Source organism: Podarcis melisellensis, assembly GCF_964234715.1.
Source record: "Podarcis melisellensis genome assembly, chromosome: 17".
Taxonomy (NCBI): domain Eukaryota; kingdom Metazoa; phylum Chordata; class Lepidosauria; order Squamata; family Lacertidae; genus Podarcis; species Podarcis melisellensis.
The window spans coordinates 33,714,955-33,742,754 of NC_138534.1; the positions used below are offsets into that span (position 1 = coordinate 33,714,955).

The 27,800-nt window shown below is 45.6% G+C and overlaps 1 protein-coding gene across 1 annotated transcript in view; it reads left to right on the forward strand.

Annotated features, from left to right (window-relative positions):
• The window catches only part of RBPMS (RNA binding protein, mRNA processing factor), a 78,780-nt gene that overhangs the window by 28,613 nt on the left and 22,367 nt on the right, over window positions 1-27,800 (forward strand). Inside the window, 5 exon segments of the mRNA XM_081894797.1 lie at window positions 4,693-4,770; window positions 8,239-8,277; window positions 8,836-8,898; window positions 18,936-19,089; window positions 25,344-25,474. Coding sequence (XP_081750923.1) covers window positions 4,693-4,770; window positions 8,239-8,277; window positions 8,836-8,898; window positions 18,936-19,089; window positions 25,344-25,474 — 465 coding nt within the window.

Here is a 27,800-nt window from a genome sequence, read left to right on the forward strand (position 1 = left end):
TATGGAATGCCGGATGACATGGCTCCTTGACTTGAGCCAGCAGGGCTGGATCCTTACTGCACATAAGAATGCTTACACAAGTATAGCTGTGTGGGAGTGCATCCCTACCCCCTTGACTAAAAGGCTATTAATTGCTGATCTCATCTCTCTTTGGTGTTCTTCCATTGAACACGCCGCTAGACTTTTGCTTCTAAAGAGCAATGGAGCTTGAATTTCACCTTTGCACTGTATAATTTATTTACAGAGAAGAGAACTTGGGTCACTTACTATTTGGACCATGATTACATCAAGACCCTTTGTTGCTCGTTTTAAGTGCTCTGTATGTTCGCTGACTAAAACTGTAGGCTCAAGTTAAATGTAAATACCCCGCTTAACTAGCACAGAAAAGAGAGAAGACAAAGGCACCCAACTGAAAACAAAAGTCCTCACCTTCTTTCAGGAGCCTCCCCTCTGTTGAGCAAACCTGTTTTGGTCTGTTGTTTGCATATCACCCTGATGAAGGAATTGTATAAGGCAGGAGATGGGGGGACAATCTTCTCTTGCTGATGCAAACAAGGTGTTAAAGGGGGGAGGACTGAATGTACAAATACTTACCAAGCCTATCTTCACAGAGGCAAAAGTGGAAGCAGTATTGTTATAGATTGGAGGGACCCCATAAGTCATATAAATTAGGCAGCATTTTGATTATTTGGGTTGTGAAGGGAGAAATAAAAGCTGCAGAGGAATTCCTGAGCTAGCCAAAAAGACCTGGCCAAGCTAGGGCCATTAAGAAACAATACAGGGCCATTGGCATTGCAAGAGAACTGTCCTCCCCCTTTGCCCTGAGGTGTGAACAGAGGATGGGGTTTGGGAAGGTTGCCAGGGTAACTGGGCGTGAGGTGACAGGAAAAGAGAAGTTTTTTTAGCAAGGTGTTCTGGGAAGAAGAAGGGGGGAGAAGAAGGACTGGGGTCCATCTTGGGCAGGCTGGCTGAAGGCTGACTGGGAGAGATGCCTTGGACTCTGTGGCTGCAGTGCTGAGGGGTAAAATCCCCTCTTGAAACGCTGTAAGATGTGGACTCCCTTCATGCCGACTGAAGGTGCAAATAGGCGAACAAACCATATTTCTTGAAGCTACAACAGTCTCTGCCGTGTCTCAATTCTGCAAAGGAACACAGACCCTGGGTGAGTGCCTGGAACCCCCTGGACACTTGCCACCGCTCGTCGGAGAGAGGGGGAGGCACCCAACCTTTGTAACAGTATACACACCACAAGCAGCATTCTCTCTATCAAACTGCCTTCAAACGTCTGGGATGAGATGACAAAATCCTTTGCCTCTAGCTATCAAAGTGCCTTTCTGTGAGGTCTCTTTTATGTCAGTGATTATCTTTATAGCTGGCAAAAAGCAGAGTCTCAGGACAGCTGGTGATGTCTGTTTAGAGTGGTATGTGTATGTTGAAGAGAGAGAGAGGGATGTTGGGGTCAGAGTCTGTGTTATCCTGGTCAGAGGGACATGGGTGGTGCTGTGGTCTAAACCACTGAGCCTCTTGGGCTTGCCGATTGGAAGGTTGGCGGTTCGAATCAGCGCGATGGGACGAGCTCCCATTGCTCTGTCCCAGTTTCTGCCAACCTAGCAGTTCAAAAGCATACCAGTGCAAGTAGATAAATAGGTACCGCTGTGGCGGGAAGATAAACAGTTTCCATGTGCTCTGACACTCATCATGGTGTCTCATTGTGCCAGAAGCGGTTTAGTTATGCTGGCCTTATGAACTGGAAAGCTGTCTGTGGACAAACGCCAGCTCCCTTGGCCTGAAAGCCAAGATGAGCACCACACCCCATAGTCACCTTTGACTGGACCTAACCGCCCAGGGGTCCTTTACCTTTACCTTATCCTGGTCAGGAAACTTTCTTTGGCCAACTTTTGATTGGTTGGGGTAGACAGTAGAGTCTCTTTCTGCCCCGGAACATATTAGAAAAAGAGTAGCTGTTAACCGCTCCTCCTCTTCCTACTATGAGATGTGGAAAAAAATAGGGTGGAAGGCAGTGGAGTGGGCACTCATTTCATATTTGCTGAATCAAAAGCAGCACATTGCTTTGGGGCAAACTGGTACTGATTTCCTCGTGAAGCTGAAGCAAGCACATATCTCTTAATGGGAAACAGTACCAGCCAGGCCGAAACATTCTGCCTAATGTGCCGATCAGTGCCTTCCTAATCCTTCAGGACCTCTGGCATGCTTCAGAAAATTAATGTTTGGTTTGGTGAAGCATAGGGGTGGACAAACAACAGTGGGGCACTTTTATCTTGCATAGTCAGGTATGAGCAGCTCTTTATGAGTCTGGAATAAACTTGCATTTCTAACTTAAGGGAGATTGTACAGTAGATTCAAAACATTGGTTGCAACCAATGGAAATTATAACACCAGGAAACAGGCTGGGAGTACATTTTGATGACAGAGCCCTAAACAGAGGACTCGTTTGACAGCCGGCTTCTCTCTTAAACAACAGCAGGTCCTTTGTGCGAATGATAGGGTAGAAACATTGCAAAACACTGTGACTTGGCATAGGAAGCTTTCATTATTTATCTATAAAACATATGAGAGCCTTGTAAAGAAAAGTAGAACTCAAGGTGATTTGCAGCCGCTGCTATTTTTCTAGGAGGTGCTGGAGCTCACCATGAGCCAGTGTGGTGTAGTGGTTAAGAGCGATGGGCTCGTAATCTGGTGAACCGGGTTTGATTCCCCGCTCCTCCACATGCAGCTGCTGGGTGACCTTGGACTAGTCACACTTCTCTGAAGTCTCTCAGCCCCACTCACCTCACAGAGTGTTTGTTGTGAGGGAGGAAGGGAAAGGAGATTGTAAGCCGCTTTGAGACTCCTTAGGTTGGTGATAAAGCAGGATATCAAATCCAAACTCTTCTTCTTCTTCTCCCTTGTTCTCTTAGAATGGCACCAACCTGAGAGGTGCCGGAGCTAAGCTCTGGTGAGGTCCTGCTGAAAAAAAGCCCTGTGTGTAGCCAAAAAAGGAACATCATATTAAATTCTAGTTTAAAATGCTTTCTTGATATTTCCAAAGCCAGAAGAAATCTAGTAACTCCAATGCAAGTAAGTCCAAAAGAACTTAACAAGGTTAGATGAGGTAGGGGGAGAGAAAAAGAAATGAAAATGCAGGACCTCAGAGGTGTATGGGAATCTGTTCATTAGGGCCAGACATGAATGAAGAGATTCTGGCTCAGCTGTGCCTGAAAAACGTATTTTGAAAGGAGCAGCTTATGCATTAACAAGCTTATGGACCTGAAGTTACTTAGATGTTTGAAGCCTGATAGAATAGGTAGATTTTCACCAGGCCTCTGAGTGCTAAGAAGGATAACCTGGCAAGCCTCCCTGGAGAGGACATGAAGCAGTTCTTGGCACCACAAATAAGAGTCCTATCTCAGGAGCCCATAAACTGACATCATAAAGAGCTGTATGCAGAACAGGGTCTCCCAGATGTGCTTTGGCTAGAGGGAGGTTTCTGTGGGAGATGTTCTCAAAGATACTCTTGAGCTAAGGCCGTTTCTGAAATAGAGTACATGATTGCAGCATACATTTTCTTCTTGCATAGCATTATTAAGTAACTTTGCACACGGATATAGACATTGGTAGAGCATTTTACATTGCTATGGGTATAAATTTTCCGGACTTGCAGAAGTCTGCATTACTTCATATGCATCTGCAAGGAAGCCAACACTTGGCGATAGCTTTTAAGTCATTTGTTTAAATCTGGGTGGGGGGTTAATGCTGCTTTAATGGGTAAACATTTATTTATTTCTGGCTAAATAATTGTTGAGAGAAGCTTGAAGTCATGACTTCAGCAAAATATGGCTGTGATCCACCAGCACTCTCTTTCCAGTGCAGAAGAAACAGCTTTAGTATCAGTGTAATTCTGTTGGGGTTTTTTTTTTAATGTTGAAGGATGTGCAGGATTTATTATTTGAAATTAACAAACAGGGCTGGGGAAATGAAACATTGCCATCTGATGACTTTGAAGCCATTTTCATATTTGTGTTTATAAGGAAGGCTTAGACCTTCCAGGTCACGTGCAGTAAGTAAGAATCCCTTGTGCTCAGAGATGGGAAGCTGAAATATACGCAGAGTCGCAAAGTGATTTCATGCTCTTTATTCAGCTCATAGTGGTGAGGAGGAATGAATGAATGTCCCCTCAAAGTATCTGCTTTATATACATTATTTACACAATGGGCTGCACGTGATTGGCTAATTCCGGACTTCTCCTGTAGGCCAATCAGGTTGTGGATTCACTTCTATCTGGAGCTGGATTGGGTGGCTCCTGCCGACCAATCACACTGCTGCATTGTTCTAGGACCAATCAGACTGCTGCATTCTGAATCCTATTGTTCTAGGACCAATCAGACTGCTGCATTTTAGATCCTCTTGTTCTAGGACCAATCAGACTGCTGCAGTTTGGATCCTATTCAACTCAGTACATAACAGAAGCTTTTGTAAATTAAGAGTTTAGGTCACTCTACACACACTTCCTGTTGATTTGTCATATACAGGTAATAAGATATGTTTGGGCAGGTAGGCCAGTAGTTTTTGTGAACAGACTTTAAAGGTTGAAGAAACTACTATTTGGAACTTCTTCATTTTTTTAAAAAAACCAAGGTTAAGTTGCCTTAATATTCTTGACGTGTGCCCTTTTCACTTTTGTTTTTGTTAAAGGTACGAACGCTATTTGTCAGCGGCCTGCCTCTGGACATCAAGCCCCGGGAACTCTATTTGTTGTTCAGACCATTCAAGGTACCTTGCTATTGAACTTGGAACTGAAGTGCCAGTGTCCTTATTTATGTAAATACTTGTGGTTCGTTTCCTGTTTGTCATAAATGGTAAATCGGCGCAATAATGCATAATTGCCTCTTCTGGAGTAGCAGGCAGAAATTCAGACGATGCTCCTCAGTATCTGGATTTTGAAAAAAGGTTGGGATGCAGTCTATCGTGATATCTTATTTCAAATAAAAACTTGGCTGCAATGACTTTCCCATGAAGTGAAAGTTGGCCAAGAGCCCATGAACAGAGTAATTATAAATAGCATGCTGGTGTGATCAGGGTTTAAAGTTGTGAATGCTAACCTCTAATGATGATAGGGATTTGGAGTAAGGACTCATAAGAAGGCTGAGCAACATGGAATAATATGAACACACTTATGTATGCTTCCTGCATGCGTACATGCGTATTTCTAGTTGCTCCTTGGAAGTCCCCCAGCTCCCAGTCCAAGCAACAGAATTCCCACAGCCCAGCCTGGTTTATTTTTTGTTGCAGTGCTGGTTTCTCTTAGGAAATAAACCCCATCTTCCAAGTTTTAACTACTAGATGTAAAAGTGTCCCAACTCCAGACTTCCTTAGTACACATTAGTGTCTTGGCATTATGTATGTAGCAAACTGAATCTGGCTAGCTACTGCTGAAGTACCTTCTGCTTCCCAGCAGTTGGCGTGTCTTGGGGTACAACTACTTTTATGTTTCCCTCTGTATCAAAGTCAAGATGTGCACGTGTCCCATTTTCAGACAGAAAATGAATTGGACTAATAGATTCACTAGAAGGGATGCGGGTGGCACTGTGGGTTAAACCACTGAGCCTAGGGCTTGCCGATCAGAAGGTCGGCGGTTTGAATTCCCGTGACGGCGTGAGCTCCCTTTGCTCGGTCCCTGCTCCTGCCAACCTAGCAGTTTGAAAGCACCTCAAAGTGCAAGTAGATAAATAGGTTTCCGTGCGCTGCTCTGGTTTGCCAGAAGCGGCTTAGTCATGCTGGACACATGACCCGGAAGCTGTACGCCGGCTCGCTCAGCCAATAAAGCGAGATGAGCGCTGCAACCCCAGAGTCGGCCACGACTGGACCTAATGGTCAGGGGTCCCTTTACCTTTATAGATTGAGTTTCTGGGTCTTACAGACATAATCTGTAATGATTTTAACATCCCATAAGTATTATTTTTGCTTCCAGGGAGCACCGCAAATGTCCCATCACTGCAGAATTTGCATGGAAGTATAGCCCTGATTCCCGCTGCTTTAAGAAAACCACCAGTGGCTTTGTGACATTATTACTCTTATCCCCACCCTTCTGTCAGACCTGTTTGCATGCCTAAGAAGCATACCTCACGTTTAGAAAAGGGGAAAAGCCTGCCACGCTCAACAGGCCTGGAAGCGAACAGGTCAAGAACGAATTTGAGCAGGAACTACCATAACTAGTGTCTGAAATTGAAAATGGAGAGGCAGTGTTATGTACTGAAGTTCTCACCCTGGGCCAGCAGGGGGATACTGTAGTTTTTACTCAGGTCCACATATGCAAATAAGGGATTGAAAGTGACGTGATTGGATAGTCACAGAAAGTTGTTACAGTTACGTTCTAGTGGAGCTCTATATAAGCAGGCTGGTTGAATCCTTCAGTTCAGTTCTGTTCTGGCCTGTGAATAAACAAGAGCTGTTGAAGAATCGCTGTGTCGTCTGATATGTTCACCCACAACTTAACAGGCAGCATGGGATTTTTGGAAGCAGAGACAGAGGGAAAGGCATTCCAAGGGCAAGAGAGGATGTAGAGCCCCATGAGAAGAACAAAGCCACCTGGATAGGGAATCTGGGGCAGGAACTTGCCCCACCTTTCTCAGCTTCTGCCTATCCTCATGGTTACTTAACACACACACACACACACACTCTTTGGTGAGCATCTCACTAGCTGCTTAAGATTTGCATCCTTAGCTTTCCTAGTAAAGCTATTTGAAGATTCTCTTCCACAAACATTCCCTTTGACCTGCTTTTGCAAATTATTAGCTATGTTCCTTTTATTGCCAGCAGAGCAGGGATATAAATTTTCCTCATCTTCTACATGAAATCCTCAGACACCCATATTTAATTGGGCAGAGTGGACACCCTGTTCTCTTAGACCTTTGGTAGCTAACCTTTTTTGGCCTTCTCTCTGCCTCTTACACCCACGATGCACAAACCCCTGTTTGATCACCCCTATTTTATACCATCCCAGAATCTGTATCACCCTTTATTTACATCTGCAAGTAGACACTAGCCTTGAATGTTGATTCTCTTTTAAGGAGTTTAAAAAAAATAAATCAAAGAACTTCTCTAAACATCCAGTGTAGTCATATAGTAAGCCTGGATTTAAGAATGCAGATATGTTACATTTGAATGCTCCACCAACTGTGTATGTGTATATATTTTTAAACCACCCTCCTTGCACATGTGATGTTGGGGCAAAGAGCTCTAGGTTCTCGTCTTCTGCCTTGTGCGCAGATTTGCCATATTCATTTGTTCCCTGAGGCATCTGATTGGTCACTATGTTTATGTGAGAAGGGGGTCATTCAGATGTGTGGAAAAGCTTGTACCCAAGCAACAAAACCACAGCCATACTGAAGTACTACTGTGAAATTCTGGATATTCTAATAATTCACAGTTTGGATGGGTTTTACAATGCAAAGCTTCACGTTTACTCAGAAGAAAGCCCTACTGTGCTCAGAATCAATCAATCATTTTATTTGCATGCTCCCTTTCCAAAGTTAAAACTATGCTTAAGGCAGCTTACGACATAAAAAAGTTACATAACTACAAACATAACCAAAGTAGTCATAAACAATAAAACATCAAAAAGTACACAACCAAATTGAACAATTTCCACATAACTTGTAAAAAAAATACAAAAATTAATATCAATAACAGCAAAAAACTCCAAATAGACTCCAACGTGTCTGTTCAGCAGCCTCAGCTTTTGTAGCTGGAGTCAGTCCGGGTCCTGCCCTCCCAGACCAGTTGGGAAAATGCCTGCAAGGCAAGGAGCAGGTCTTCAAGGATTTACAGCCAAGATGGTTTCTCAAAAGGGCTTACTTCTAAGTAAGTGTGCAAAGGTTTTCAGGCTTGCTATTTTTGTTTAATTCTTCCCTCTCAAACAAGAACAGTAGGCAACATGCATTTCCAGCAAGAATAAGCACCCTTAAACTATGCTGTTAAGCCCACCTTTAGGAGTTGGGATAGAGAAGGATAGTTCAGCTGCTACTGTTAATAAGACTTCTGCCTTGGAGCCAAATGAAATATCTTGCATCTTTCCCACAAACCTTCCTCTTAAAGTTTGCTGTTTCTAAGTATAGCCAAATAAGAAGTCACTCAGGGAAAAATGTACTGTATCCTGTTTTTATATATTCACATTTATTTACCTAGCATTGATCTTAAATTTTATCTTGGCCAGACTGTAATTTTTATTTCTTCCTGCAGGGTTATGAAGGCTCTCTTATTAAACTCACATCTAAGCAGGTAAGCCGAATACACAGTGAAATCGTTAAGATAAATGTCAGCAGTGTATGGTTAACGTGAGAAATTCTAAACTAAGGAGATGGTATGAAATTTTGGCACAAAGTTTCAAGCACCATAAATCTCCAGATTGTATTCAGTCTAGATTCACCTTGGCTGTCTTGTGGGCTATGAAACATTATTTGGGTTTATGTGGAGTTCAGCAAAGATTTTCAAAAGCATCATACAGTAACGTTATAGAACTGCCAACAGGTTGAAGATAATAAAGTGTCTGCCTTTTAACCGAAGGAAAACTAAACCTTAATGTGTTCATTTCCTTTTAACACAAAATAGCCATAAAAAACAGGCAATTATACCTTGTACTTCCAAGCTCACCACTTAAAACTGATAATCACCAATGTTCTGTTTGATTAATCTTTTAATTCAGCGGATTACAGTAGCTGCAGCAGTATGTAACTTTTTTTATCACTGAAGTGTGAATATTCCTACCCCTGGGTTCTTTATTCATCCTTCAACAATAATTCCCCACCCCCAATCTTTGATTTTCTCGTTTTCTTCCAGCCTGTGGGCTTCGTTAGTTTCGACAGTCGCTCAGAAGCAGAAGCTGCTAAGAATGCTTTGAATGTGAGTATTGGTGCCATATGAAAAGCTCCTGGGTTGTGTTACAGCAGAGCTGCAGTAGCAGCAGAACAGTGTGGAACTTCTGGCCGTGTAGCACTTGAGACTGCGGACGGGGATCCTTAAATACTCACTCATGTGAAGAACAGAGCATAGGAATTTAAGAGAGTGGGGGGGGGGGGACGACAACGAACAAAACACGAGGCAAAGCTGTGCAGAATATTGTTACGAAGCAGTTCCCGACATAATAAAATCGCACCACGTTTTAAAACTGCAATCGTCCAAAATTAACAGCAGCAGCAACTATAGTGCAGGCAATCCTTAAACCCAGAGCAAGCTTAACCCAAGACCTCCAAATACTGGGAGGAAACGATGTGTTTTAATTAGGTGATGGAAGCCCATCAAGGATGTGGACATCTGTACCACGGTTGTTAGAATGATTGGACTTAGCTGAGATGGCAGAGTTGACTGTAGCTGGCGAATTGCCTGTAGCTGGAAATAGACAATCCTTGCCATTGATGCCACCTGGGTTTTCAGTGGCACCCTGACTACATATCTGCTCTTCCAGGGAGAGTGCTGCTCCATCTTTGTTGTTTTTGTTGTTTAGTTGTTTAGTCGTGTCTGACTCTTCGTGACCCCATGGACCAGAGCACGCCAAGCACTTCGGTCTTCCACTGCCTCCCACAGTTTGGTCAAACTCATTCTGGTAGCTTCGCGAACACTATCCCGCCATCTTGTCCTCTGTTGTCCCCTTCTCCTTGTGCCCTCCATCTTTCCCAACATCAGGGTCTTTTCCAGGGAGTCTTCTCTTCTCATGAGGTGGCCAAAGTCTTGGAGCCTCAGCTTCACAATCTGTCCTTCCAGTGAGCGCTGCTCCATCTAGGACAGGCTGAATTCCTGGTTCCCATAACTGAGAACCACCCACCAACAGGACCAAATGTTTCTTAGTCCTGAAACCAGGCCTTAACCGGAAAGGGTCAAGAGAATGAGGAAGTGCTGTACATACAGGGGCCACCTCAGTTTTCAGAGGCCTCGTTGCGTTGTGTGGAATGAAGCAAGCAGACTGCAAGTGTGAGCCACAGTTGAGAAGGCATGAAACATCACCTCAGACACTACGTTGACAAAAACAGGAGGGAGCAATATCCCTGAGTGTTTGTGTTTTACTTTCACCTGTGTAGATGGGGAGAAATAGAATATTGCATTAGTTGTTGTTGTTTAGTCGTTTAGTCATGTCTGACTCTTCTTGACTCCATGGACCGGAGCACGCCAGGCACTCCTGTCTTCCACGGCCTCCCGTGGTCAAACTCATGTTTGTAGCTTTGAGAACACTGTCCAACCATCTCGTCCTCTGTCCCCTTCTCCTTGTGCCCTCAATATTTCCCAACATCAGGGTCTTTTCTAGGGAGTTTTCTCTTCTCACGAGGTGGCCAAAGTATTGGAGCCTCAGCTTCACGACTGCATTAGTATTTTCACTTAATAGCTTAATCCCCAGTGAGAGGGATTTTGCAAGAAAGTAAAAAGTTTCCTGCATTTTGTGTTACCATCCTCTATCCATCATAGTAAAGGGGAATTTTCCTATTATTAGTCATGGATTATACAGGGCAGAAAATAGCCCTTCTATACTAGGGCTGAAGAGCAGGAATATTACGCTATTGTGTGATTTTTTCTGAACGCCTTAGTCTTCCTTCAGGTGGCATTAGGTGGAGCAGACATTCCCTTTTGTGTTCTGCCAGTGAGATTGCTCAGATATTGTTGAGTGCAAACAAAGTTCAGCCAAGTTTAATGTACCTTTAAAATGTGTTGGAAAGACACAGGGGTTTTTTAAAGTTCTCGGTACAAAAGGATGGGAATTTTAACAACAACAACAAAAAGGTGTACCCTTGAGTACCCCTTGAAGAAAAAAAACACTGCCTGGAGGTATTTTGCCTGAAATTTACAGTCTTTTGACTGAACATGCAGTCCTGTAGAGTGAATTCTCCACCTGAGTAAGCAGGCAGGGATATGTCGATCTTGATTTCAGATGGCTCTGAATTAGTCTGTCTGCAGGTTTGCATAACTAAAGGTGCATGCCTCCTGCATTGAACAGAAACAAATAGCGTGCAGAAGTAACACAAACTTTTCAGTCTGCATACGGCGTGCAAACGAAGTAAGCTTCCATGCATTTCCTTTTATTTTATTACGTAATTCTACCTCTGCTACTCGTGAAATAGTTGCAAACCATTCTGCAAGGCCGAAGAAGCCCCAGCCCATCTCCATTGCAAGTCTGCTATAGCGGTTAAGAGTGTTGGACTAGGACCTGGGTCCTAGACATGGGTTCAGCTTCCTGCTCAGCCATGGAGCTCACTAGGTGACCTTGGGCTGTCACCTTCTCTTAGCCTAACCTACTTCACAGGGTTTTGTGAGGATAAAATATGACAGGAGAGAGCCTTGTTTTCTTTAGTACAACCAACTCCCTCTGATGATGGCTCTCCATGTCTGTCTCTCTGCAGCCTCTTTGGCCCTTCGTCCAATGCACTCTTTCCTGTCTATTTTCTACCTCACCTCCTCCCAGGCAGACACTCAAGCTATTCATGGTGACGACCAGGGCTTTTTTTTTCCAGCTGGAACTCACAGGAACTCTGTTCCAGCGCCTCTCAGGTGGCGCCATTGCCATTATAAGAGAACAAGGGAGGCGTTCTGGCATCTCTTTTTCTGGAAAAATAGCACTGGTGAGGACTCACCAACGCAAGTATACTACTAGCTGGCCCATGCTCTTGAGTTTGATAGAGGAGCCCTTCTCGGCGTCCCAACTCAGTGGCGTAGCGTGGGGGGTGCCAGGGGTGCCGGCCGCACCGGGCACAACTTCTGGGGGGGCGCGAGTCCAGAGGGAAGGGACAAGTTCCTTCCTCCGCCGGGTTCCCCGCCGCCACCCCCAGCCTTGCGCCCTAGTGCGCGCGCGCCCCCCGCCGCCGCCGCCGCGGCTGCGCTCCACTCACTGCTCGCAGGAGGAGCAGCCGCTGCAGCAGCGCCAACGCCGCCACCAACGCCTGGCCGGCACAAGCAGCCTCCGCACCCCGACGCCGCTGCCATCCCCTCGGCCCAGCCACAGGCGGCGGCTGCTTCTGCCGACTGGGAGGGAGGAGAGCTCCGAGGGGCCTCGCCGCGCCCTGCGCTCCCCAAAACCCTCCGAGAGGAAGCCGGCGGGCGGGCGAGGGTCTCCCGGCGGAAGGGGGCGCCGCTGGCTCCGCTCTCGGCGCAACTCTCAGCTGCGGGGGGGGGCGGGGGAGGACGGAGCGTGGCCCCCGGTCCAGGCGGGGGGAGGAGAGGTGCTCGCCAAGCCCCGATCTGGAGCGCCTCGGAGCGCCCAAGGAGAGGAGGGGGCGGGGAGGCGCCCGAGGGGAGGGGGCTTCGGCTGCCTCGGCCCGCGCCGCAAATAATAAATTTAATAAATTCCTGCTGAGCCTTAAGGGGGGGGGGTCCTTGGCTCCTTCGCTCGCCCCCAGCCCCAGTGGTGTAGTGTGGGGGGTGCAGGGGCGGCCGGCCGCAACATCTGGGGGGGCGCTCGCACTTGAGTGCTAAAATCCAGGGGTTAGGGGGCGCAAATTACTTGCCTTGCCCCGGGTGCTGACAACCCACGCTACGCCACTGTCCCAACTGTAGTGGAAGCTCAGTTGATGGAGACTAGAGAAAGCTGTGCTTTTGTTCTAGAAAAGAAGGTGCTGGTACTGTGTATTCTTGAGTACCCCCAGAAAAAAGATATCGAGAGAAAGGAACTTGCTCTGTGTCCACACCTAAATTGTGGAACTCTTCTTGGTGAGGTTTGTCAGGCCCTCTGTTATTTTTGTGGTTGTTTAGGCTAGCTTTTTTTCTGATAGGTCAGATTTTTATTTCTTGGTTTTGTTTAGATGTACCTGCGTCTGTCTTAAGCATATTATTTTGTTTTATTTCTGAATTTAATAGTTGTTTGTTGCCTTGAGTAGTGCCGTGAGCGCTGAGATTATAGAGAAAGACTGCTGGATCAGGCCAGGGGCCCCATCTAGTCCAGCAACCAGGGGCCACCACAGGCCAGATGTCCATGGGGAACTGCAAGCAGGACCCAAACACAGCAGCACTCTCCCCTCCTGGGGTCTCTTGCAACTGGTGGACTAGATATATATAGCCATTGGGGTTTGTAGCCATTGTTGGCCCTATCCTTCGTGAACTTGTATAATCCTCCTTTGGGCCGGATCCAGCTCCCGGGCCTTAGTTTGCCTACCCATGGACTAGGAGGATGGGATGCCAATGCTAGTATAAATACATTCAGTAGAAGATGGCGGATGTCTTTGCTACGTGACTGACTTCAGACCCATTGATTTTAGTAAATCTTATACATGACTAAGCTTTCTGCGGCTCAGGGTCACCGAGTGAGAAGCGCAAATGGCTTTAGGTTTGTGAAACTGCTCCAAGTTATTCTTTTAAATGTTCCTGCGTAGGCTACCTTGTAGGAATTTTGCCTGATAATGGAGTTGAAACAGTGCAGCTCATTGATCTTGTCAACATCAGGTTATGGATGAACGCAGACAGATATCTAAAATGTAGCTGCCCTGTGCATCCATGCCAGATGTGTCAGATGTGAAGATAGTCTCTTGGTGTCGTTGCTGTCAAGTGATGACAACTCATATGTGAGTTCTCTCTACACATTGGCAATCCTTAAGTTATACCCAGTACTCAGGAAAGCAGTATTATAAAGAAGTGTGTCTCCAAGCATATGAGGAATGAGTTTCCCTCAAAACTGATCACCCCCAGCAACACCTTATTACTGGGGAGAAGCATTTCTGAAGAGTAGAATGCCTTCGCTCCGACACTGATTTTTGTTCGTTTTAAAGTACAGTGGTACCTCGGGTTACATACGCTTCAGGTTACATACGCTTCAGGTTACAGACTCTGCTAACCCAGAAATAGTGCTTCAGGTTAAGAACTTTGCTTCAGGATGAGAACAGAAATTGTGCTCTGGTGGTGCAGCGGCAGCAAGAGGCCCCATTAGCTAAAGTGGTGCTTCAGGTTAAGAACAGTTTCAGGTTAAGAATGGACCTCCGGAACGAATTAAGTACTTAACCCGAGGTACCACTGTACTGTTTCTTTGTCTTGTGTGGGGTGGGAGGGAGTTAGCTGTCGGGAAATATAGTTATTTTCTGTGTGTATAGAGTTAACCTCATTATTGATGACCCTCAAGAGCAAAAATATATTGAGTGCAGGGAACAATTGTTCAGACTAGGATAAAAAGCATGCAGCAAGTACTCTGGTTCCCTAGTCTGTTTTCCTGTCTTCATTTTTCATGTACAATGTCTTCCTGGCTCTGCTAATCTCCGGGGATAAGAGTGAAGCAGAGCAGGATACAGACTGCCTTATATGGTGCTGATACTAAAGATGTTTTAGGAATGTGACTTGCTCTAAAGCCTATGGCCCCAGTTTTTGCTGCCAAACAAATTAGGTCATTTAAACTTCTGAGGTTTTAAAAGGACGTTGGAACTTTAATTTGGAACAAGAAACTGATGTTTTTTTGTTGAATGGCTCAGACTCCCAGGGAGTCTAGGTTTGTAATTTTTTGTCAGGCTTCTCGACTCTTACTTGCTGGTGCAAGGTTTTTTCCCCTGGTTTAAAGTGAACAGGGAAACTTTTGAGGCAGGGGTCAGCAAGCTTTTTCAGCAGGGGGCCGGTCCACTGTCCCTCAGACCTTGTGGGGGGCTGGACTGTATTTTGAAAAAAATATATGAACGAATTCCTATGCCCCACAAATAACCCAGAGATGCATTTTAAATAAAAGGACACATTCTACTCATGTAAAAACACACTGGTTCCCAGGCTGTCTGCGGGCCGGATTTAGAAGGTGATTGGGCCAGATCCAGCCCCCGGGCCTTAATTTGCCCACCCATGTTTTAAGGCCTGCTAAAAAACAGATACCGTATTTTTCACTCTATAAGACGCACCAGACCACAAGACGCACCTAGTTTTTGGAGAAGGAAAACAAGAAAAAAAATATTCTGAATCTCAGAAGCCAGAACAGCAAGAGGGATCGCTGCGCAGTGAAAGCAGCAATCCCTCTTGCTGTTCTGGCTTCTGGGATAGCTGCACAGCCTGCATTCGCTCCATAAGACGCACACACATTTCCCCTTACTTTTTAGGAGGGAAAAAGTGAGTCTTATAGAGCAAAAAATACGGTACGTACTTCAGTTTGCATTAAAATAATACTGGTCCTAGAATACAACACGTGTGAGCCTCACAGCTTCACTGGGCATGAACAATGCATCTTGAGGTAAGGTGAAGTTGTACTGTGAAAAGTTAATGTTCCATCATAGTTGGCTCAGGCATATTTTCCATGACGGAAGGGTTGCCACATTCAGCCAAATCAAGAAGCAACCACACTTTGCCTTGGACTGTACCATTTCACACTGTTATGTATGAATATTTCCTTGTGGTGAACTCTCTAGAAAATCAGCACATCTCTCTGGGCTAAGAGCCACTGGATCGAGAGGTGAGGCATTGACGCCCACTTCTCCAGCCTGGTTTGGGATCTGTTGCCCCTGGACTCCTCCCTCCCAGATCTCCATTGGTGACCATTCCATGCGTTAATGTATGTAATTTGATTGTGCTTGTTGCCATCTTCTTTCTGTGGCATCTGTCACCTTGAACCTTTTCAGAAACAGGACCCAGGGTCCTCCTTAAACAGAGCACAGTAGGACCACCTTTTAATCCCAAACTGCCACATGGGACACATTTCAAGCCCACGTTTCTGTTGTAAACGTCTGGAACTCTGTCTGTAGGACAGGAATTCTGTCTGTGGGGAGGCAGTTCCAGGGGGAATGTGGTGTCGCCTTCTCTCATTCGAAATTTCGGCCGTCCTGATGTTGCTTTTCAATACCTTTAAAGGCTGAAGCTGATGTTAGACTGTATTGTAGAATTAATTAGCTAGTGCCCCGGGTGAAGTCTCCAGAGGGGCGCCATTGAGAAGAAGAAGAGTTTGGATTTGATATTCCGCTTTATCACTACCTGAAGGAGTCTCAAAGCGGCTAACAATCTCCTTTCCCTTCCTCCCCCACAACAAACACTCTGTGAGCTGAGTGGGGCTGAGAGACTTCAGAGAAGTGTGACTAGCCCAAGGTCACCCAGCAGCTGCATGTGGAGGAGCGGAGACGCGAACCCGGTCCCCCAGATTACGAGACTACAGCTCTTAACCACTACACCACACTGGCTCCCAGTGTGAGGCTCCCGGCTGATGTGTGTTTGTACTCAAATGCACATGAGTGTGTGTGCGCCAAACTGGGTTTTTGACCCGGGTGAAATACAGCCTAGTTTTGCCCCTTGCTGAGTGCCAAGAGAGAGTTGAGCAATATGTTGCTAGATGTTGCCTCATTATAGCTAATTAGAGGGTACCAACAGGGTAGTCTTTTTAATGGGTGATGGGTTATTGGGTTTTAGACCCAACATGAAATCTCATTTAGCAGTACACATGCAAGGAGGAGCTTTGTCCTTGGATTTTAACATATCCCATGGTCCTCACATGCATTGTCTGCTAGTAGGCAGCCATAATCTCAGAATTGAGTCACTGTTTGTCCATACAGCCCCAGCACTGCTTACTCCTGACTGGGAGCATCTATCTGTGGTAGAGGTCTTGGAGATGCCCAGGAATAGACCTGCAAACTTGGCATGCAAAGCACTGCTTTACCATGGAGATATGGCTCCTCCCTATGTTGCGTTCCTTGGCACAATACTTTGGAAGCATCTCTTGCTGGGGCAGTCAGCTCTGCAAATCTATTATTGTAGGGCTAGTTCTCTTTCAGGCGGGTAAACCTGTATCTGACCTGTATGCCTGCAAGTGGGGAAATCACATGATTGAATCCTGTACTCTATTTAAAAAATGTCTTTGATAGGAGTTGGGTGTAGGGTTGTATTTTAAATCACACTAAGCCTCTGCCTCCCAGTTGTAGTTATGATTTATTCATCAGGGACCCTTCACTATCTATTACTACAATGGGCAGATAGGGTTCAGAGGTTTCCAGAATCTAGGGTACAGATACATGGGATTTCCATACTGAGCTTTGGTGGCTGAACTGTTCCTGCCTTTTTTCCTCCATTCAGCGTAATGGAACACCAAAGCTTACAGCTGCTTGTTTTTTTTCTTCACAACCTTAATGGACTCTTTTATTTTTGTCTGTAGCTTATTTCAATAATTTGCAAGCCCAGCTAACATAATTGTGTGTGCTTTTAATTAAAAATGAGAGTGAAGATGTCAAGCTTTATTTATTGCTTCATCCCACAAGTTTTCTCTCAATATTTAATTTCCCAGAGTCCGTCTCCCTAAAGATTCACATTTTCATAGGCCTTGTTTATCTTCTCCCACTTCTCTTGTTGTTAATTGAATTCATGACATCAGTCTTATCCACCCACACCAAGTTGCAGCGTTCTGTTGGCAATGTTGTAGTGATGCATAGAAAAATTAGGTTCAAACAGTAGTGTCCTGTTTCTAGGACCAACAAAAATAAAATTTGGAAAGCATAGGGTGTGTCATTTCCTTCAGAGTCTTATGTTTGGGGCAGTCATACAGAGAGCAGCTTGCAGCTCTGATTCCATCCTGGACGGCACACCGTATGGAGGTGCACTTAATATTTTTTGTCAATGCACTAAGCAAACAATTAGTTCATCTCCAGTTTTAATAAACATTCAGAATGTTTGGAGTTGCCTGTATAGGATAGCAATGCTTATAGGACATTGGACAGACTTACGAAATTATTATTGAATTATTGTTGTCATCCCCCGCTCAGAGTGGCTAGGGAAACTCAAAGCCAGATGAATGGGGTATAAATATTATCATTAGCATTATCCTGTTGAAACCTACTTCCTCAAAAGACTAGAAGTGTCTTTCCCCAATATTTTATTGAAAGGCTCCAAAGGAAAATATTGCACATCTTCATTATGGATCTTTATATATTTTCCTGACGGGTAACATAAATGATTGTCTCTCTGCATTTGTATACCCTTTTAGACAGGGAGAAAAGTTGGTCTTGATCTCTGATAGGCTAACACGTCTTAATGGATTTGTAATGGATTTGTTTCCTAGGCCGTCTACGCCTGTAAATTTCTTGTGAATTAGTTTGTCACAATTCTCCTTGGAATTGTGGCGGGTTAAACTGAAGAAATGCTGCTTCTTAACCAAATCATTTTCGCTGGTGAAGTTTCTCTTACGGAGCCTTTTGAATGCATCGTCCCACCCCATTCTGTCGAATGCCTATTTAAGGCAGTGGCTTTGGGTTTGCATTTCTCAGGAGGATGGTAATGCAGACTTGGCACCATGTTTGAGGGTGCCCTGGGCAAAGTGCCCTGGTACACACACACCCCAGTAAAACTTATCAGGTGGTGGGCCAGGAACATTTTGTTATTTTTTTATATAAAAAGCTTCTTTTACTAGGGCAGACTGCGGAGTGACGTGCCGGCTGAAGCTGCCCACCGCTTCCACTTTCCCGGAATACTTCTGGGTCCTGCTATGTCATGCCTGGTGCTGATCTCAGACCTGATGCCACGCTGCTCTTTCTGGATTTATTTGCTTTGTATGATGCTGCTCCTATTGTATTCTCATGCCGTATGCACTCTTGTCTGTTACTTTTTTAAAAAATTGCATATAATATTTTATTCAAACATTTTCACAATAACCTTCAAATCAAATACTGTATTTTTCCGTGTATAAGACTAGGTTTCCCCCCTAAAAAATAATGTCCAAATTTTGGGGGCATCTTATACATGGGGGCCATCTCCCCCCCATTTTCTTAAATCTGACTCCCTTAAAATAGGGGGCGTCTTATACATGGGGGCGTCTTATAGATGGAAAAATACGGCAATTGCATTGTTTCATAAGCTGACTTTCTTCCCTCCACTCTACATTGTTTTTACTCACACCTTTTCCGCCGCATTATGTCTTTTATCTATTACAAAAGGTTTCTCTATTGCAGTTAAGTCTTGTCCAGTACTTTCAGTGCAGCCGTGATATCGCTGCAGGAAGAACTAACTCTCGTTCTTTCTCTTTCCGCAAATAGGGAATCCGCTTTGACCCAGAAATTCCCCAGACACTCCGGCTAGAGTTCGCCAAGGCCAACACGAAGATGGCCAAGAGCAAATTAGTGGGGACACCAAATCCAAGCACTCCTGCCACCCCCAACACTTTACCTCAGTTCATTACCAGGGAGCCATGTAAGTATGTGAGTGTGTGTCTCTGTGCTTCAGCATAAAAGAGCAAGCAGTGGTATGCGCCTTGGATAGGAATGCTGGACTTGTCTGCAAATTCCTATATGACCTGTCCTGATCTCCACCTCCTGGACTAATGTGTGGATTGGAGCGTAGCAGTTCTCTGGATTTTGCAGTTTTCACCTGTGGCGAAACAGGAAGTGCCTGTGCTGCCCACCTCTGGTATTGGAATCAACTTTGAGTGAGATCTTGCCCCAAATTGGTGCCAATTCTGGCAGCAGGGCAGGCAGGGTACTCTTGGGAACTTCCGCCGCCCGAGGCAGCGGCCTCACCCTGCCTAATGGCTGTGCTGGCCCTGCACTTCTCTGAATTTTCAGCATGTTTATCTGTAATATTTAGGGAGCATTTTTTGGGGTGCTGTGGCAACAGTCTCTGTCTTAGAACATTGGTTGCACGAAGCAGCTATAAAGTGGAGACAGGGGAAATTTCAAGCAAAGTAAAAGGAGTGTGCAGGTGTGTGAGTTTTGAGCCCCTTCTCCCCAAAGAATCCTCCCCCTTCCTTTCTCCCAAGTTGCTTTCCCCCTAGCCAGACCTCAAGGCTGTAAATCAGGACTCCATAGGGGTGATCTGGAAGGTGGACTTCCAAAATGCTTTTGATAAAAGTGTCTTGCCATGGGCTCCTGAAGACATCTGGCAGTCATGGAATAAGAGAGCAGGTCCACATAAGGCAAAGTCACTGATAATAGGAAGCAGAGGGCAGAATTTTATGTACAGTTGTCATAGTGGGGGGGGGGGAATAAGCAATGAGGTCGTTCCCCCCAAGCATATGAACTGGTACTATTTAACTTGTTCATGAACAATCTGGAGTTGGGGCAGCAGTGAAGTTGGCTGATGGACACTAAATTATTGAACATCTGGCAAAGCCTGAGTGTGGCTTAAAATTTGGTGAATGGGTAACCAAATGGCAAATGAGAATTTAGTGAAAGTAGTAATTGGTGCACATTGCAAAAAAACAAAATACAAAGCAACTTTTCTGTCTGAAACCTATTATTTCTACTTTTCCACTTCAACCGGCAGCAGAGTTGCACTCAGTGCAGACCAGTGTCATTCCCGTTTTCCACAAAATGGCCCCAGGAGAATGGAATACTGTTGTTCCCATTGAGCCATTTTGCGTCAAAAGGTTTGGGCTATTCTGCTGTTTCTCCTTATTTACACATGAGTCATTTCCTGAATATCTTGGGAGCACTCCATCTATTCAGAAACATCTAACTTTCTGGAGGTGGCCCTGGTTTGCTGCTGCTATGATAGGTAGGGGTTGCCAAATTTGCTATTAGATAAACTCACGGTGCAACATAAATGCGTAACATAATTTTGTATTTTATTTTCTCTATACGTTTGCTAGAATCATGAAAAAGTAGCTTGAATAAGCATAGGAAACGGAACACATTTGGGATTCCCAATTTTGGAAAAGACTGGTCCAGTTCATATGTCACATTAAATTGTGGTTTACAGCAAACCATGGTTTAATGTGAATGAGCATTATGTGAACAACCCAAAGCAAACTGGTTACTGCTTGTGGTATGTTTCAAGGAAGTAAACTTTGAGCCCAGGCTTGGACAACATGTCTTCCAGACGGGCCTGTTTCGTGCACTGTGTGGAGCGTGTCCTGGGAAGCTGCTTGGATACAGGGGTCAGCAGACTTTTTCAGGGGGCCGGTCCACTGTCCCTCAGACCTTGTGGGGGGCCGGACTATATTTTGAAAAAATAATAATGAACAAATTCCTATGCCCCACAAATAACCCAGAGATGCATTTTAAATAAAAGGACACATTCTACTCACACAAAAACACGCTGATTCCCGAACTGTCTGCGGGCTGGATTTAGAAGGCAATTGGGCCGGATCCGGGCCCGGGCCTTAGTTTGCCTACCCGTGCATCAAACCTTGGTTTGTTTTAGGCTATGGTTTGATGTGATATGCAGATCACTCCTGTATATCTCAAAGATTGAGCAAATGGTCATCACTGTAACACTTTGGCTCATGTTGTGTATGCTTGGAGGCTTGTTCATTTTTAGCTCCAGTATTGTTCCTGGTTCAACAGAGGTTTGCAGTACATTTTAATACTTCAAGAACCTGCAAAAATCAGTCTTACTGGAGACAATGGTATGAGGAAGAAGAACAACAACAACACACACGTGTAGACGCCAATAACAATAATGATTGTCTTCAACTCTCTTTAGAATAGTTGTCAATCTCCTAGAGTATTCATGTGGTGTGACATTATTACACCGGATGTGTCATATTGCTCATAGAGGGGTGGTTTTGTAGCTGAGCCAATGCGACTTTTTGTTGTTTTGCCTGGCTCAACCCTTTGTTTCCCATTATACATTTCACATGTTGGGAAATGGCCCCTGGGACGCCCAACGATGATAGCATTCCATCGGAACACGTGACACTTCATAGTCCCTGACCCCAAGGAGTTTGCAACCGAAACGTCAACAGAGAGAAGAGAACAGGGAGAGGACGAAATGCCAGAGGCGCAAAGGGAGCTGAAGGATATGTGTGGCTGCAAGTGACCTTTCTGCAAGTTCCAGCAGAGCAGCTTCCGAAAAGAGGGGCCCAGGTTACATGGCAGCGTCCCTTAGTCTTGCATTCTTGCTAAACTCCTCCTGGCTCACATATTTCGGGGAAGGTTCTGGAGCTCTAGCGTGTATTTATAGGCTTGTTGCTCTCTGCTCGAGAATGACCACAAAGCTTAGGAATGAATGGCGGAAGGGAACGTTGTTAGCATTAGCCCTTGCCAACTTTTCACTGTTTATCTTGCTTTTAAAAACCAACAGGACAAACACTTAATCTCTGCTGTAATTAAAGTGCATCCCTGTCAGCTCCCACTGGGGCTTTGCTTGGATCTTCTCTGCCATGGTTTCTTGCGGGTGGAAGAAGAGGATTTCTTTAAATCTGAGGGTAGTGCGGATGGCTCAAGACTCCTTCAGTGAGATTCCAACCTTCCCTGATGCTTTGCCCACCTCCTCTCATACCTGGAAGGAAGCTCAGGGGCACTTGGGCAAAGCAAATCGTGATAGGAGGAGAAGGAACAGGTTGATAGTTGCCAACTCTACCCTTGGGTAGTTAAAACAGCTGGGGAGGGGAGCAGTCCTAGCAGAGGATCACATCCTCTTCTTCTGTCCCTGAGTGGGAGTGAGGGGACAATCAGCCACCCACTTCTCCCTGACTGGTGTGGCACCAGCAGTTGGTTTTAGGGGGCTTTGTTTGGTGGTGGGAGGGGGGCAAAAAAAAGAGAGGTTGAGTTGATGCTGGACTTGTAACAAAGACCAGTTCAACTGTATTGGAAGAAATGGATCAAGCCTCTTCGAACCTCAGAAATAATAATTATTATTTATTAAATTTCCATGCCACCCATAATAACATGCACATACCCCAGGCCATTGGGGACGCGGGTGGCGCTGTGGGTTAAACCACAGAGCCTGGACTTGCTGATCAGAACGTCTGCGGTTCGAATCCCGCGATGGGGTGAGCTCCTGTTGCTCGGCCCCTGCTCCTGCCAACCTAGCAGTTTGAAAGCATGCCAAAGTGCAAGTAGATAAATAGGTACCACTCTGGTGGGAAGGTAAATGGCGTTTCCGTGCGCTGCTCTGGTTCGCCAGAAGCGGTTTAGTCATGCTGGTCACATGACCCGGAAGCTGTACGCCGGCTCCCTCGGCCAATAAAACGAGATGAGTGCTGCAACCCCAGAGTCAGTCATGACTGGACCTAATGGTCAGAGGTCCCTTTACCTTTTTACCCCAGGCCATAGATTGTTCAATTAGACAAAGGCCTGGGAGAAGAGAAATGTATTTGCCTGGTGCCTAAAGGTGTATAATGAAGGCGCCAGGTGAGCCTCCCTGGGGAGAGCATTCCACAAATGGGGAGCCACTGCAGAAAAGGCCCTACCTCGTGTTGCCGCCCTCCAAACCTCTCATAGAGGAGGCACACATAAATCATTCTGAAATGAAGCCGATTAAGGTTGAGATGCATCTTTCCTCACTACCCACTAGATTAATAATAATAATAATAATAATAATAATAATAATAATAATAATTTATTATTTGTACCCCGCCCATCTGGCTGGGTTTCCCCAGCCACTCTGGGCGGCTTCCAACAGAAATGAAAAATACACTAAAATGTCACATATTAAAAACTTCCCTGAACAGGGCTGCCTTCAGATGTCTTCTGAATGTCAGGTAGTTGTCCATCGCCTTGACATCCGGTGGGAGGGCATTCCACAGGGCGGGCGCCACCACCGAGAAGGCCCTCTGCCTGGTTCCCTGCAACTTGGCCTCTCGCAGGGAGGGAACCGCCAGAAGGCCCTCGGAGCTGGACCTCAGTGTCCGGGCAGAACGATGGGGGAGGAGACGCTCCTTCAGATATACTGGACCGAGGCCATTTAGGGCTTTAAAGGTCAGCACCAACACTTTGAATTGTGCTCGGAAACGTACTGGGAGCCAATGTAGGTCTTTCAAGACCGGTGTTATATGGTCTCGGCGGCCGCTCCCAGTCACCAGTCTAGCTGCCGCATTCTGGATTAGTTGTAGTTTCCGGGTCACCTTCAAAGGTAGCCCCACGTAGAGCACATTGCAGTAGTCCAAGCGGGAGATAACCAGAGCATGTACCACTCTGGCAAGACAGTCCGCAGGCAGATAGGGTCTCAGCCTATGTACTAGATGGAGCTGGTAAACAGCTGCCCTGGATACAGATTTGACCTGTGCCTCCGTGGACAGCTGTGAGTCCAAAATGACACCCAGGCTGCGCACCTGGTCCTTCAGGGGCACAGTTACCCCATTCAGGGCCAGGGAATCCTCCACACCTGCCCGCCTCCTGTCCCCCAAAAACAGTACTTCTGTCTTGTCAGGATTCAACCTCAATCTGTTAAGTAAAGTGGTAGCTTGTTCACAAGCTCTCAGAGAAGACAGGGAGCTGCACTCATGCAGCCCAGCATGGCATGTGGATTCTGCTGTTATGGAAACGTTTGGTTCTTGGATGTTTCATATACAGAATGGTGAAGTCTAAGCTGGCAACCAGGAAAGAGGTATTTGGCGCCCGGTGGTTGGTTCAGTGGATATTTCAGCTCTGGCATGGTGGCGCTTATGAAAAATCCAAGTTCGGTGCAAGGCATAAAAACTGCCTGTATGATAATTGCCATTTTGGTAGGATTGCATTCGAAATGTATGCTTTTCAGGTGACCTATCTCAAAAGGTGATCTGGAAAAGGCACAGGAAACGGCAACCAAAACAGTCAATGGATAATTGCAGCTTTCTTTTTGCAAAGCAAGGATGGAGCTGAAATTATGAGTAGTTATCCTGGCTGTCCTGGTTTTGCCTAAACTTATCAGGGACGGGTGACTAGTGGAGGTAGGGAGAAGCACTGGGTAGGAGGCCTTCATGAGTGGTGGCAAAGGAAAGAGGAGGAATATGCTGGTTTTGTAACTTAAATAAGATACCTGAACCACTGATACGTTGTTGTACTGCTGTGAAAGGGTAGAAGAAAACCTTCATTATCATATAGACTCTTTATTTTGTTCTGTGCAGAATGGCATTCTGTGTGCCCCCTCTCCATCCCATTCTTAAGATGACTGGATTGTTTTTCATTGGGGAGACAAATGTAGTGGGGTAGCTGAGACTAACCTCTGAGTTAGGAAGTCCTGAGTTCAAATCTTGACTATGATTGGCAGGCCAAGAATAACTTTGTGGTTTGAAGCAAGCTATGATCCCTGGTTTACATGTAACAGGCTACTGTGGTTTGTTGCCTATGCTCACACCAGAGGAAGAGCGAAGCGGGAGCCACTAGGGCATCCACGGTAAACAGTTAACTATGGCTTACTATGATGTGTATCTAGATCAGGATGCAAAGTGCCACAGCCATAAGAGTTCATTCGCCCAGAGTCTGTATTCTTTCATCAGAATACTTTTGAGTGGCTCACTTTCCGCCTCTTAACAACAGCTGTAGACTGCCTTGCATTTCTTTCTCCAGCCGACAAAACGCCCAGTTTCCTTTCGGACAATAACCCTTTTCCTTAACGTAAGTTGCAAACTTTGGCGCCCTAACTCAGAGCAGAATTTTTGTACCTGCTCTTCTGATTCCATTTCCTAAGGAGAAGGCAGAGGGAGTCAGAGGGGCCTCCTTGAGCTCTGCTTGTGTTTGCCGTTTTGTTTCCTGCATTTGCTGTTTTTATAACCATGAACTCTCCTTATTCTTCTCTTGCAGATGAGCTCACAGTGCCTGCACTTTACCCCAGTAGCCCTGAAGTGTGGGCGCCGTACCCTCTCTACCCAGCGGAGTTAGCACCTGCTCTACCCCCGCCTGCTTTCACCTACCCTGCTTCACTGCATGCCCAGGTAATTTATACCAATCAGTCACACCTTCACCCACGTTATACCACCTGATCCTCTCCAGTGCACCCCGAACGACTAACACCTGTCTGGCTAACAGGCACCCCAGAGAGATATTAATGATCACATCTCGATCAAGCTGACGCATTCCCCTTGGGACTACTGGGGAACGGACTTAGGGAAAATTGACAGCACCCCACTGCCTGATAGAACCGTGAACACCTTTCTCTCCTCGAGTAATTTCACTTCCGTTCACACGAGGCAGCGAGAAATACCTGCCGGGTCTTTGCACACATATATACCCCCTTGTATATATGGACTCTGCTTCCCAGGCTTGCCTTTGCCACAGTTTGCTTCAAAGTTCCAAGGCTAAATTGTCTTTACAACGGATAAGGGGAAGGTGTGCAAGAGCGTGTTTATGGACACGTGTGTTTCTAAAGCCAGAGAGAAGGGAGGCAGATGGAACAAAAGTCTGTCAGAGGACATGCACATGGCCTCTTAAGTCACATGGGGGAATTTGCATTGTGAGCAGTTACCGTATTTTTTGCTCTATAAGACTCACTTTTTCCCTCCTAAAAAGTAAGGGGAAATGTGTGTGCGTCTTATGGAGCGAATGCAGGCTGCGCAGCTATCCCAGAAGCCAGAACAGCAAGAGGGATTGCTGCTTTCACTGCGCAGCGATCCCTCTCGCTGTTCTGGCTTCTGAGATTCAGAATATTTTTTTTCTTGTATTCCTCCTCCAAAAACTAGGTGCGTCTTGTGGTCTGGTGCGTCTTATAGAGCGAAAAACACGGTACTTCATACACGTTCTGAGCTGTAGCAAAACGAAGTTACCGAGCAAAAACTTAACTGCGATGTGCGTATGACCACTTGTAATCCAGTTCCCTGAATTGTTGTCCATTCCCAGCGAGTCAGAGAAAATCCTGAATTGTTGCTTGGACATGATATTGGGCTACAGAAGAGCTAATGAAGCAACACTTAACCCAGATAATATGAGATGCTGACAATAGGCCTGTTGAGCTGGGAAGGAGCGTTCAGGCTGTTTTTCGATGCGGGTCACACTCCGTCAGGAAAAGCAGGTTTACAGCTTATTCCCTTTGATCCTGCTTTTGTTACTTGATACTCACGAGGTCATTGGCAGCAAGGAGTGCCTTTTTTCCAGCTCCATGTTGGCTAGCTGTTCTCTTTTCTAGTGGCTAAAGAAATAAGTCATGGGGCGTTCTTGCAGGCTTGGATATTGCAGTGTGCTCTATGGGGGCAACCTTTTGATAAATGTCTGAAAGTTACAGCTGCAGAAAATAGGCTCTTGTCCAGGAGTGGAGATTATTACACCCATTAAAGAGCTGCATTGGTTCTCAGTATCTGGCCCATTTCAGAGTGCCGGCACTGACCTTCTAATGCCTTAAAGAGCCTGGATTTTCAGAGGTTTGCACAGCCTGCATATCTTAAGACATGATGGGGAAACATACAGATGTGCAACTGAGATACTGCTTTGTGAACCTAGTTAGTGGAGGCGTGGGCGATGGCAGTGAGATTTAAAGTCTGCCTTGGGAGGCCTGCACGGCTGACACTGCCCTTTCCCAGCTTTTAGGAAACGTGTTAAGGTCTTCCTGTTTGGGTGGCCCTTTTTGGTTCTCTGGAGTTGGAGGAAAAAGTTGCTTTTGTTTCTCTGCAGTTCTGCTTGGTTGGTTTCAGGCTCTGTTGTTGCTATGTGGTGTTCTGTGTTCACTGAAGTGATGATTTCATTGCCACTTCAAGAGGCCGACAGGGCTGATTAAGCAGAGTATACATTTTTAAATATATCTCTGTGCCAAGAGCTTTGAATGTTATTGCATGGTTTCACCCAGTCAGAAATCTAGGAAGGAAAACCTCTTGGCAAGCTAGTCTTTGTAACATTCTTTTGAGGGATCTTATGTGCACTTTGTTAAATTCCCACCTGGTGAATGGCTTTCCAGCTATTGGGGGGCAGCTCATAACCCCCCCCCCCTTTCGGCAAATGCTGAAATAAACATGTTAAGAAGTAAACTGAAAATTCTGAAGAAGTGTGCATGCACCCGAAAGCTTATACCCAGAACAAACTTAGTTGGTCTCTAAGGTGCTACTGGACAATTTTTTAATTCATTTTGACTGCGTCAGACCAGCACGGCTACCTACCTGACTGTGGGATAATGTAACACATGATGCATTAACACAAAGATCAGACATATTTTAGAGTCGGTATATGGGTCAATTGAACATTTCTCGGTAAGGAGATCCATTTTCCTGCCTGTAACTCAGTACCACCTTAGTTCTTGTTCCGGAAGTCCATTCAAGTTCTGTAAACGTTCACAAA